The 13,183-nt window shown below is 49.5% G+C and overlaps 1 protein-coding gene across 2 annotated transcripts in view; it reads left to right on the forward strand.

The window, feature by feature from the left end:
* The first annotated feature begins 10,730 nt into the window (after nucleotides 1-10,730).
* Nucleotides 10,731-13,183, forward strand: part of CAPZB (capping actin protein of muscle Z-line subunit beta) — a 95,856-nt gene continuing 93,403 nt past the window's right edge. For both annotated transcript variants that reach the window (XM_080921938.1, XM_080921939.1), the window contains exon 1: nucleotides 10,731-10,849. In XM_080921938.1, the coding sequence (XP_080778064.1) occupies nucleotides 10,847-10,849 (3 nt within the window). In that variant the 5' untranslated portion in view covers nucleotides 10,731-10,846. The remainder of the gene's footprint in view (nucleotides 10,850-13,183) is intronic.

Genomic DNA, 13,183 nt, shown 5'->3' on the forward strand with positions numbered 1-13,183 from the left:
AACCAGAACAGTGGCTCAGTGGCTCATTTCACCTGCGGAGAACAGCTGGCCCGTTCATCACTCCTTCTCCATCTTTGCAAATATTTTCATGTGCCTCAGGTCGGCCTCAAACTCCCTATGGCTTTAAGCTTCTGTACTCATGCCTCTACCGCTTGAGTGCTGGGCTTCCAGGCATATACTGCTGTGCCTGATACACTGCTGAGAACCAAGCATGGGGCTTTATATGTGTTAGGCAAGCACTGTATCGATTTGGCTACATCCCCAGACCTTCATGTAACTATTTTTACTTCATTCTGGATCTTTGTAACAACAGTGATGTAGAGGACCACCATGAATGAAAACATTCTCAGGTCTAGTCTGGCCCTAGAAGTTGAAAACCTCAAGGAAGGCCAACTTACCATGTGTGCCCTGTTGGTTCTTTTGAACAAAAATTAGGCTGATATATTTCATATTTTTAATTTTTTTATTTAAGGGGTGTGTGTGTGTGTGTGTGTGTGTGTGGTGTGTTCATGCACACCATAGGATGATGCAGTGCCCATGGAGGCTAAAAGAGGACTTGAAATCAGCTGGAAATGGAGTTACAGAATGTTGTGGGGTTCTGGAAACTAAATGCTGAAGCCAGGGCTGGTGCTTTTATTTGGAGACAGAGAGGGTATTATTATATAGATCTGCTTGACCTAGAACCTGTCATGCAGATCAGGCTGGCTGGAAGTCAAGGAGATTGCCTACCCTGCCTTGTTTGGATTTTCTTGTTGTTGTTCTATGTCTTACGGAGAGAGCATCTTTCTCTGCTGCCCAGGTTGGCCTTGAACTCAAGCACTTTAGTGGTTCTCCAGCCTCAGCCACCAGCCGCTGGGACCATCCCTCCCACCCCATGCATCCCAGCCTTTCACTCAACTACATTCTCAGTTCAGTGCCTTTACTACCCAAGATGTTGGGTAAGGTCTGCATCTGGCTTTTCACTGGGACCATTGTAGTGTCTAATCTGAAGGAGGGATGGGAGGAGTTGGAGCTGACCGCAGTTTACATCCCGGATGACTGGAGTTTTTCTGGGTCACCATTTGACGGGCTCCATTTGTGGTACCAGATTGTATCTCAGGATCTAATGGTTAGGGGGTGACTCATAAGCCCTACCTCAAGGAGCTGTGGAGTCATGGGACAAATGCTAAGGGCAAAGAGAGAAGGTATACAAAGTGCATGGTTTCCATGGGAACACACAACAGGAGGCTCCAAGCCCAGATTTTGAGGGTGTGTTGCAGAATACCATCTGGAAAGACAGGGGCTACTTATCCCAAGCCCAAGGTGAGAGTCATCCTTGGGTATATTATAGTCCAGCCCAACCTGAGTGGCTGGCTGGCTGGCCAGCTTAATTCACTGAACTTGAATTCTCCCCAGATGTTCATATAAAAATTCCCAACAGCTGGCCTGCATGTGAGAAGCCTTTCTACATCTCTGATCAAGATCTCCCAGATGGACAGGATACAAACACTTCTGGTCCAGCAGAATGCAGCTGGGAGTTCTCCTAGGTACCTATTAAAAAATCAAAACAAAAAACCTCAGGATGACTGTGACAAACCTCAGAATGAAGGATCCTCTTGGCACCGCAGCCTCGGGCTGTGTCACACAGATGGGTGGCCAGTGCTCTGGCCTCCTCCCCTTCATGGCTACATGTTCTGTCAGGATGCTGAGTGGTGGGAAAGGCTGACCTAAGTCAAGGCGGCCTCTTTTACTACAAACCACGGTTTTCCCTCTTCAAAAGAAGTCAGCGTGTTCTCCCCTCCCCCTCCCCTCTAGCATCCAATCCTGCTTTATGTCCCAATAAAGAGACATTTCTGAGACTCAAAAGCCTCCTTTTAGTCTTTGGTATACTCATCTTTACAAAATCTGGGGCTGGAGAGATGATGGGTCAGCGGTTGAGAGTATTTGGTGCTCTCCCAGAGGACCTGAGTTCAGTTCCCGGCATTTCCATAGCAACTCACAGCTGCCTGGATCTGGAGGCACACAGGATCCGATGCCCACTTCTAAACTCTGTGAACACCCTCACTCACATGCATATACCCCCACATGGACACATATAATTTTTTTTTAATTCTAAAAAAATTTTTTTTTTTAATTCCAGGCTGGCCTTGAACTTGCCATGTATTTAAGGATACCCTTGAACTGGCCATCCTCCTGCCTCCACCTCTCCAGTGCTGGCATGGCAGGTACAGGCCATCTGCTTAGCTCTATTTGGTACTGAAGACTGGTCCCAGCAGCTTCATGCACAGCAGGCAGTTGGTACCCTTACCAACTGAACTCCACCTCCAGCCCCTCATTTTTATTTTTACCCAGAATTCCTGGAATTAGGTTTTTTTTTGTTTTTGTTTTTAATTCTTTCTGCTCTCCAGCATCCTTTCTTCCTTCTTTTGGTAAGAGTCCTCCAATTTCTTCAGGTTATAGGGCCCTCACCTTTGCCGTCCTGGGGTGAGCAGCTCACAGCTGAGGCTGCTGACTGACACTATGACCTGACCACGTATGAGGGGGGAAGGGGGCGGGGGGGGGGTGACTCAGTGAGAGGAGTAGGGACACTGCTGCAGAGCTCAAAGAGCCCCAGGGTTTAGTGGCTAAGTAAGCCGGTCTGCAAAGCATACCGTTGGGGGAACAAAGGCCAGAAGAGCCCTGCTGTGTCATAGCAAACCAGGAAGATTGCCTTCCAGAGGGAGGAGCCAAGGGTGTCAACTGTCCTGGGGAGAAAAAGGAGCAGGTGATGGTTGATGGGTGAGGGATGGATACTCTTGGAGTTGTTTCAGTGGGTGAGGGAAGAGAACCGGAGGTTAGGAAATGGGGAGAAAGTACTGACTGTTCTCCAGCTGGACAAGGCAGTGGACGGGAGCAGGTAGATAAGCTGGAGGAGGTGAGGGTGTCCTAAAAAAACTCTTAAAAAATATTACCGGTCAGTGGTGGTACATGCCTTTAATGCCAGCACTTGTGGTTGGGAGGCAGATGCAGGTGGATCTCCTGTGAGTTCAAGGCCAGCCTGGTCCACAGAGTGAGTTCCAGGACAGCCAAGGCTACACAGAGAAACCCTGTGTCAAAAACCAAACAAACAAATGTTCATGGGGACTTCAGAGATGGCTCAGTGAGTAAGGGCAATTACTGCTCTTACAGAGAACTCAGGTTCAACCCCAGTACCCACAAGGCAGCTCACAGACGTTTATAGCTCCAGTTCCAGGGCATCTGGTGCCTTCTTCTGACCTCAGTGGGCACCAGGCACATCCATATATATAGTCAAAACATTCAAAACATAACAATAAAATAAACCTAAAATAATTTTTTTAAATGTCAGCTAGGTGTGGTGACACAGGCATTTTACCAGCAGTCAGGAGGCAGAGGCAGGTGGATCTCTGAGTTTGAGGCCAGTTTGGTATGAACAGAGTTCCAGGCAATCAAGGGCTACCTAGTTAGGCCCTGCCCCTTTCCCCCAAAAAGGGTCAGAAGAGTCAGCCTAGGTCGCTGAGGCAGGAGAATCATGAGCTTGAGGCTAGCTTATACTATACCTGTTCTTTAAATTTTTATCTATCTATCTATCTATCTATCTATCTATCTATCTATCTATCTATCTATCTATCTATTTGACGCAGGGTTTCTCTGTGTAGCCTTGGTTATCGTGAAGGTCACTCTGTAGACCAGGCTGGCTTTGAACTCAGAGATCCATCTGCCTCTGCCTCCCCAGCACTGGAGTTAAAGGTGTGTATCTCCACCACTCTGTTTAAGGCTATAGCTGTCTTAAAATAATAATAAAAGCAGAGACTAGGGGGTGGGCTCAGTATTTCCTGAGCATTTATGAAACACTAGGTTTGCTATCTAGCACTACAGAAGATTATGCATACATACATACATACACACATATATACACATGCATATATAATGCACACATGCAAGCATACATGTATTCATATGTAGATACATGCATGCATGCACACATACATACATGCATACACACGTGCATATCTGAGCTACTTTAGTAACTTGTGAAGAACATGTATTAAACAGTTTTCTTCATGACTAAATGTCTGACAGAGGCAATTATGGGCAGAAGGATTTTGGGGTACAATCCTTCGTGGGGAAAGACTTGACAGCAAAAGCTAAGATGACGTCACTAGATGCAGAACCTGCCCTCAGGGGCCCACCTCCTGCAGCACCTTTAATGGAGGAGCAAGTGTTCAGACACGGGAGCCCGTAGCAGACATGCTGTTTTCATACTGATACCAGCCCATCCAGTGACCTCAGGAAGCAGGTCCAGGCCTGTGAATGGGAAGTGGCTCAGGAGCTAAGGAAGCCCCAGCTCCTGGATAACTGCACTCACTAACCCTGATGTGATTGAAGAAGGCAGGCTAGCCAGTGGGGCAGTTTTGAGTAGTGGATGCTCAGACATGTCCTGGACCAGTCAGTGAGCGGTCATCTCCACATGCAGTGGGGAAGGCTACTTTCCATCTTGTGATATACTCAAGGCCTCCTTCTCAACCTGCCTCAACTCAGGAGATGCCCATGGGCAACTACTGGGTGTAAAAGGCCACGATGAAGGAGGATGTTGTGTGCCAGTCTTCCGAGGATACTCAGAATCTTTCACTTGGTTCTGTGGACAGGTACAAAAAGAGCCAAGTCAGGACAGCCTGCTCATTTCTCCTACGGTGATGTGGAATAGAGACGTAGCTCAGCAGGTAGCGTACCTGACCAGCCTGCAAGAAACCCTGGATTCCACCGCCCTTCCCTCAACACACTAATCAAACCAGGGCTGGTGGAACACACTGCTGATTCCAACTCTCCAGAGATGGAGGCAGGAGGATCAGGAGTTCATGGTTAATCCTCATCCACTCAGTGAGTTTGAAGCCTGTAGGCTGTCTCTTGCAGCCTTTGTGCCCACATATGAGGTGACAGTGAGGAGTTGGGATTTGTCAACCTGCAGACTGGCCCAGTAATCTGTCCCATGAATAAAAGGATGAGCTGGCCAATCAGACGTGCTCTTGGGAACCTGAACTATGAAAGCCATAAAGCTATTCGTTAATGGAAGTGGGTGCAGAGGGTAAAGACCACCAGGAATGGGCCCCATACTTATTAAAGCATTGACCAGTCTGGCTAGAAACTAGCTGAGGAGCTCTGTTAGAAGAGGCAACAGAAACAGAGGAAATAGGGCCTTTGGTGAGAGATGTTGCAGAGGCAAAGCAACTTGGTCACCACACCTGACAACCTGACTCCAGTCTCCGGAGCCCACCCAGAGAACCTGCTCCCACAAGCCCATCGAGGTATGTTTGTACACCGGTTTCCCACACAGCTGAATAATCTGAAATGGTGCTCCATGCTAGAGATAGAGGATTTATCCCTGAACCCTTTGGGGGTTCTTGTGCCTCCTATTATAATAAACAACTTTAAATGTTACTTTGTGTGCACATGTCTGTGTGTGTGCGCTCATGTGTGGGTCAGGGTTGGTACGAGGTAACCTTCCACTATATATATTTTTAAGATTAAAGCCTTAAAATTTTATTACATTTTGCTGGGTGGTAGTGGCACATACCTTTAATTCCAGCACTCAAGAGGATCTCAGTGAATTCAAGGTCAACAGCGTTATTTCTAGGACAGACAGGGTTGCACAAAGAAACCCTGTCTACAAAAAAAAAAAAAAAATCACGTTTACATATGTATGCTACATGTGTGTGGATGCTTGCAGAAACCAGAAGAGGGTGTTGGATTCCCCTGGAGGAGTTCCAGATGTGTGAGAAGTACCTGACATGGGTCCTGTGGAAGAGGTGTTCTTCCTTGCCTCACGACCCCCACAGTGGGAACGGCTGGATTGGCATACACTTTTAGGAGAACTGTTTCCTCAGTTCTGAAGTTGTGTTGAGTCAGGACTTGGCTTCCTGTTCCACAGGCTTTCAGATGCCGCTGCAGAACCTGCTCCCCAGTGCTCTTGAGGCATGCAAGACATGTTCTTTTCCATAGAAAGTCCTGCGGCAGCTTCTGGCACTGGATGTGTAGCCAGTGTTTAACTGCGGTCCAAATCTGCATTCACTGAAGGCACGTTCTTGTGATTCTGAGGTGTGTGTCTTTTGTAGTCCAAGCATCTTGATCATATCCTTTTCCCAGTATGGACTCCTTGTTTGTATTTTTTTATTCTTGCAACCATGTGCAGTATGTGTGGGTTGTGGGGGGTCCCCACTATATTCTTCATGATCTTCATGTCTAGGTTGAAACACTTTATCTGGAGTTTTTTATCTGGTACATCTGTGGCAAATCCAGTCTGAACCCGTGAGATTCCTTACCTTCCTCCTCCCCCTGCCTCAGGTCTGTAGTTTGAGGCTTCTGATAGACTGAGCACAAACCCCTGGCCAGAGTTATTCTCTTTAGAGGGTCCACCAGGTGACCAGGAAGATGTAACACCAAGGGTGATAAAAGCTGACAGCATTCCAGACAGAACTACACAGTGGGAACCCATGACTGCTGGGTCCAGCCTCACTGTCCCTGCATGGAGGTGGTGTTCTTAACTGCTGAGCTATCTTTCTAGATCCTTTACCTTATATGAGACAGTCTCTTACTGTAACGGAGAACACTGACTTAGCTAAGCTGGCAGCAAGCAAGACCCTTTTCTTTCTTTCTTTCTTTTTTTCTTCTCAAGACAGGGTTTCTGTGTACAGCCCTGGCTGTCCTGGAACTTGCTCTATAGACCAAGATGGCCTCTAACTCAGAGACCTTCCTGCCTCTGTCTCTTGAGTGCTGGGATTAAAGGCCTGCAGAACCACAGCCTGGCTCCAGGAAGCCTTTTCTATGTCTCTCCAACACCCGCAACCCAGCTTTTTAAAATCATTATTATTTTTTTAATTAGACAATTTTATTTTTTAAAAAAACATAAATAAATGTACAGATTTTAAAAGCAATTTTTGCATAAAACTATAAGAATATATTTTTATCAGTACTTGATTTATTTTAAAGGTTTGATAGTATGCATTGAAAACTTACTAGTTACAATGAGCATAAAGTACATGTAAAACAAAATGTAACATGGAAATAGTCAAAGTTTTCTTGGTGTGTAAAGATTAAATATAATGAATTTTTAATACCAAGATGCAACCCAGATTTTATGTGGCTGCTGGAGATACAGACTCAGGTCCTCATGCAAGTGTGGCCAGCAATTTAGCCCAGAGCTGTCTTTCCCCTGTTCCCTTCCACCAGCTAGTATGAGGAACCTCTCAAAGGGTTTAAAGCAGGAAAGCACTGTGCTCACACTGGGGCTATGAATGTGGACTCTGGTCCTAGAGGATCTCAAAGTAAACTCACCTTTGGACATGTTACTTAGACCCTCTGACAATTACATAGCAGTCATTCTACAAGGTAGAAGCAAAGATGGGGAAACTACAGAGGGTACACTTTGGATAAGGCTTTCTGGCAATCTTTTCTTCCGGTGTGACTTATTTCATGCTTACCCCCTGGTGTTTGCTGCTTGGTTCTTTATGATCTCTTCTCTTTATACCCATCACCAAGTGTACGCATCTCAACATCTTGTGCTTTTAAATACCTTCATATACCACTCACTAGCGGCAGGTTTCCACCCAGTTCTTTACTGGGCTTCTCTATTGAAGTTTCCAGTAGGTATCTCGGAATAGAATTTAACTCAAACAAAGCAGCGCTCACCCCTCCTCACCCCATCATTATTCCTCTTGCAGTCTTGCCCAGTTCAATGGCAAATCTTTTCACTATGAACTCAAATCCTTAGCATATTCAACTCCTTCCTACGTGCCATGTTGCTCCAGTAATACAGCAGGGGACACGAGAATACAAGAGTTCCTTGCCTTTTCCAGGACCTTACATCTCTGCTGCATGACTTTGGAGAGGCTCCTTATTTTGGGGTGCCCTCTTATGAGGACCTGGAAAGGGCTTAAGGCAGTCCACCACAGGGAACGTGTGATATTGGTGCTGTAGTGTGTGCACATGTATGGTGAATGTGTGTGCATGTACATGTATGTGTATGAGTGTGCTGGCCTGTGATTTGCATATGGAGGGAAGAAATCTACATCAGGTTCTTTCTTCATTTTGTATTTCACTTGTGCATTATTGTTTTGAAACAAAGTCTTACTATTCATCCCTGGTGACCATGAACTCATAGACAGATCTGCCTACCTCTGCCTCCTCGGTACTGGGATTAAAAGTGCATGCCATATATGATAAGTTATTTCTCTACTGGTGAAATGAGCCAATCCAAGCCAGATTAAAGTATACATAAATAGAGGTTTATTAGGAAACTACCCTTGGTTACCCTTGGGTGGGCAAATTCTCTGGCTCAAGGAACAAGGGGGAGGGAGATATTGAGGAGGGGGGAGAGAAAGAACACACAGAGAGGGAAAGAAGAGAGAGGGAATGGGAGGAGACCAAAATGTCTGGAATATATAGGAAAGAGCCTCTGGGGGAAGGACAGCCCAGGCCCTAGGCTGGAAAGTTCAGGGTAGAGGACGGGGTCTGCCAGATAGGGACTGAGGGATCCTGGGAGAAGAACCTGGAGGCCAGGTCTGCTTTGGTATGTAAAATATGCACCTTAGCCCCTAGTCCCGGGTCTGAAACCCAACATCCTATACCTCCATCTACGTTATTTTTTTTTTTTGACACAGGGTCATTGAATTTGTTTTCTCTATAGTCCTGGCTGTCCTGGAGCTTGCTACGTAGGCTGGCCTTGAACTCCCAGAGATCCTCTGGTCTCTCTGCTTTCCAAGTGCACAAACCACTGCAGGCCTTCTCACTGAATCTGGAGTTTGCCATTTGGCTAGGCTGACTAGTCACCAAGCCCCAGAGATCCTCTTGCCTTTCACACAGCATCAGGAATCACAGATAACACACGACTGTACCTGGCTTTACACGCTGTGGATCCGAAAGGTCCCTATGCTTGTACGGCAAGCACTTTACCCACAATGCACCTGCCTTGACCCAAATATGGGTGCTTAAAAAACAAATCCTGTGTGTGTACAATGTTTTTTATGTCTGTTTGCATGCAGGAATGTGGAAAACAGAAGGTGATCGATCTCAGGTTCCTTAGTCATTGAAATAAAACTGGCTGAGACACACAAATAGCTTTCTGGGGATCTCCCCAGTCACCCTGTAGTCCAGCACACAGCAGGATCACTGCATTTTGGGAACCTGGGTCAGAGCTTCTTGCTGTTCATAGAGAATTCAGGCTGGTCACAGGGATCTCTGCCCTCATTGTCCTGTATGCTGATGAAAGACACATGGTCTGCTCCACCCCTATCAGTCTGATCAAACACTTCCTGAGTTAAAGCCTCCTTAGACCATCCTTCAAGTCCTCACCATACAGAGCTTGTCTACCTGCTCTATCCACTCTGGTTTTCCACATCTCGCCCCCAACACTTTCCTAGGTAGGTTAACTGTCTTAACTCAGGGCAGGGATACTTACCCGCAAGCAGGAGGCTCTACTCCTGGAAGTGAAATCACTCCCACAAACTCTATGCCAGCATGGGCTATTTTGCTCATAGTTGTAATCTCTACAACCTGCCTACACAATGCTTGGCCAATAGCTACACAATCAACACTTCCGGTATAATGACTTTCTAAGCACCACTCCCTTCTCTGAACTCTGGTAATACCGGTATTTGTCATTCTTGAGGGACTAACTTGGATGCTTTCTCTGCTGGTGGCTGTCCCTACAAGCTTTCACTTGACTGTGAGCTCAGAGGCCTAGGCCTAGGGCACAGTTTGCCTCAGATGAAGTTTTCTGATCTCCTCTCATGACCTGCTATGACTCTAAACGGAGGGGTGAGGAAGCCATGTAGGGGGTTATTATAAGCAAAATGTGCAATTCTAGGTCTCCTGAGTTCTAGATTGCAAAACAAAATTTATTCTTTTGAACAGCTAATTTCTGGTTGGGGCTGCAATTCAGTGGAGGAATATTAGCTTAGTATGCCTGAGACCCTATGTTCAATCTTCCGACCTGAAAACTAGGAGGGGTTTCTGAGTCAATATGGTTTGAGAGAGCGACTCATTAGGGGAACGGGGTGATTCTCTACAGATGATGTAAAAAAGTATATGCATTTATTGAACCCAAATACTCTAATCTTCTTACCCGGGCCTTTCCTACAACTACTACTCTGTCTGGTGGCTATGAAGTGCGGGCAGGGATCCTTATGGCTTATCCACCTGTCATCTTTTGGTACCTAAAAGCTGCCCGCTTGGTCGTGATAGCAGGTGTTCAGCAACAGGGGCGGCAGAGCCAGGATCCCCCCCTGCCGGTTCCGCGCTCGCTCTTTGGGGGCCGGGCTTCGTCCGGCACACCAGTTCCGGGTCCGGGTGGGGCAAGGAGGGCCGGTCCCTTCCTAGTTTCAGCGCCTTCCGCATCCTCCGCCCAGGGGAACCAGTGAACCGCTCCACCCTCAGCTACCCCGCGTCCTGCAGCTGCGAGAAGCGTGGCTGACAGTCAGAGGAGGGACACAAGCAGGCCCTGTCCCTCCGGAACACCGCAGCCCTGGTCGCGCAGGACCCTTGCGCCTGGCCCGCCTCTCCCGTGACAGGGCACGCCCACTCGACCACAGGGTCCGCCCCCGTCTCCGCCCCCCGCGCGGCGCTCCATACTTGGCGATCGCTGCGGCCCCGCGCGCTCATTGGTCGCGAGCTGGCGGCTGGGGGGCGGGCCGGGCTGGCCGGGGCGGGGAAGGAAGGTGGTGGCTGCCCGGCGCGGGGGGGGGTGGGGAGGGGGGGAGGGGGGCGCTGACCCGGATGTTCACTCTTGGGCACCCGGGGAAGTGGAAGCGCCGGGCCCTGCTGCGGGGGGAGAGCCACAGACGCCGGGACAGGGACCGTCGCCGCCGCCGCCACCATGGTAAAAGGACCCCCCTCACGGCTCTATCCCAGGACCCCCTCACTGCGGGAGCTCGCGTCCACTCCCTTACCGACCCGCCGGCCGGGGGAGGGTAGGGATCCGGGGTGGGGGAGGGGCGGGGTCCGGGACCCTGGGCCGACGCCACTCTTCGAGTCTGGAGTGGGCGGCGGGAGGCCCTGATAGCCTATGGCCTTGCTCTGGGCTCCATGTGGAACCCAGTTCTTCTCCCTGCATGTCTAGGCTAGTCTCGCTTATCCCAGGCTAGACCTTCCTTCCTTCAGGAGCCAGGCCAGGCACCCCTCTCGCAGGCCTTCAACCCATGGGCTGAACTCGAGCCCCTGCCTCGGTCCCAGGGCCCAAGCTAGGAACGTGGTTTTCGCTCCAATGGCCCAATCTAGGCCCTCTTTCCCCAAACTCTTCTTCTCTCTATGACCCCAGCCTGCACCCCGACAACCCCTTTCCAGTGAACTCAGCCTAGATTTGTTTCCTTCACCCTCGTGGAATCTTCTCTCCGTGGTCCTCAAGTCTGGCCTCTCTATTCCAGCTGTGTCCCCCTCCTGCATCTCCCTGCCCCCGGCCCTAGCCGTCCCCCCCCCCCCCGAATTCTCACGACTTAGTCTAGCCTGCGTCAGCCTTGCGTGGCTCTCACCCTCACCCTCCCATCTAGACCCTGCTTGCTCCGTGTCCTGCTCCTGACCCAGGTGTCCCCTCCCCTGTTCCTAGGAGGCTCTTTCTTGGCAGCCTCTGGCGAGCGGGGGAGAGCCCCAACCAGGGTGGGGGTGGTCCGGGTGCTGTGCCTTTCCTAGGCTTGCCCCTTTCTGGAGAGACCGCTTCGGTGTGAGTGAACAAGCCGTCGAGGGAGAGAAGGGAGGCATCTGTGTATCCGGAAGGCAGAGCAGGGCATTTCCCTTGGGAGGCCCTAGAGGCAGTGCAGCTAATCCAGCGGGGTCTTGAGGGGCTGCCTGACTTGGGAGCCGAGTGCTGACGGTGGGTAAGCCAAGTGGACAGGGGTGAACTCACAATCGCTCTTGTGAGGCCGCAGCCCTGGGGCTGGAGGACACCAAGCTCAGCAGCCTAACCGTACAGCCTGGACAGGATGCATTCCAGCAGGCGCAGCCTTCCTTTCCCCCTGAACTGTCAGCTTGTAAGGGTCGGAACTGCTGATTTTGGAGGTGCTGCCGATCAGGTGAGCGGCTCACGATGTTTGTTTTGGTAATGAAGCCAGGCACAACATACCTGAGGAGCCTTAGGTGTGCCGTTTCCCACTCCCCCATAGCCCTGTACCTTCTCATCTACCTGGATACCTGCAGAGCAGGCTTACCATCTAGGTGGAAGGGCCAGATTACTACCTCACATGGCCAAGGAAGCCTTCCTTGTAAGGTAGACTGAGAGGGAAGGCAACCCACCTGTTCCGCGCAGTACCTCATAGCCTTGCAGGCGTCTCCCGTCCTGCCTGGTAGGTGTTTAGGAGTGGATTTTGGACCCTAGATGGTTTTGAGGAGCCCTGTTCCTTGCTTAATCAAGGGTGCAGCAAACTGGATTGGGGGTGACTAAGTCTGATTGGCTGATAAACTTTCTGTCTATTGATCAAAAGCATAGGCAAGACTGTTTTTTCGTGTTCTTGTTCTTGGCTGAAAACTGGTCTGAACCCCTGATCTTAGTCTGCATGAGGAAGGACTTGTCCAGGACAGTTTTGGGTGAGATTTTTTTTTTTTTTAAGTAGATTGAAGTTTTCCTATGTGTGCCCCCAGCACTGAAGCAGGAGAGGGTGGTGGAGTGGCCAGATGGGAATTAGTCCCCACAGTCCTCTAGGCCTTCACTTTCTCCGTCAGGTAGGTGAAGAAAAGCGGGCATGCATTGGAACTTATTCGCAATGTCGATCAGTCTCTTTGGAGAGCACTCTTGGCCTGCGGTGGTAGCATGCCTGGCAGCCTCCAGACAGCCATCTTCCTTGTATACGGTTGTATATCTGATGGAATGACACTGTTCAAGAGCCAGAATGGTGGGGTGCTCCAGTGTGGCCAGGGAGGGCAAGTACTTACCTCTGCAGACTCCAAGTGGATCTCTTAGGAAATGGCCATTGTGGAACGGCAGTGTAGCCTGCGGGCCTGATCCCCGGCTCTCTGGGGACAGAGAATTTGGTCTTGTCTTTTCTGCCCCTGTCTATCTGGTCTTGAACAGTACCTAACTCGGAAAGATCTAGCTTGGAAGGCTGGGCGTGGTGCCACCTACCTGTAATCTCAGCTGTTTTAAGGACTTCAAGGCCAGAGATCGCTTGGTGTGATCTGGGATGTTTCTATGAGCGCAGCCACTCTGGGGTTGATACTCATTGAC

The sequence above is a fragment of the Micromys minutus genome (assembly GCF_963924665.1).
Source record: "Micromys minutus genome assembly, chromosome: 9".
Lineage (NCBI taxonomy): Eukaryota > Metazoa > Chordata > Mammalia > Rodentia > Muridae > Micromys > Micromys minutus.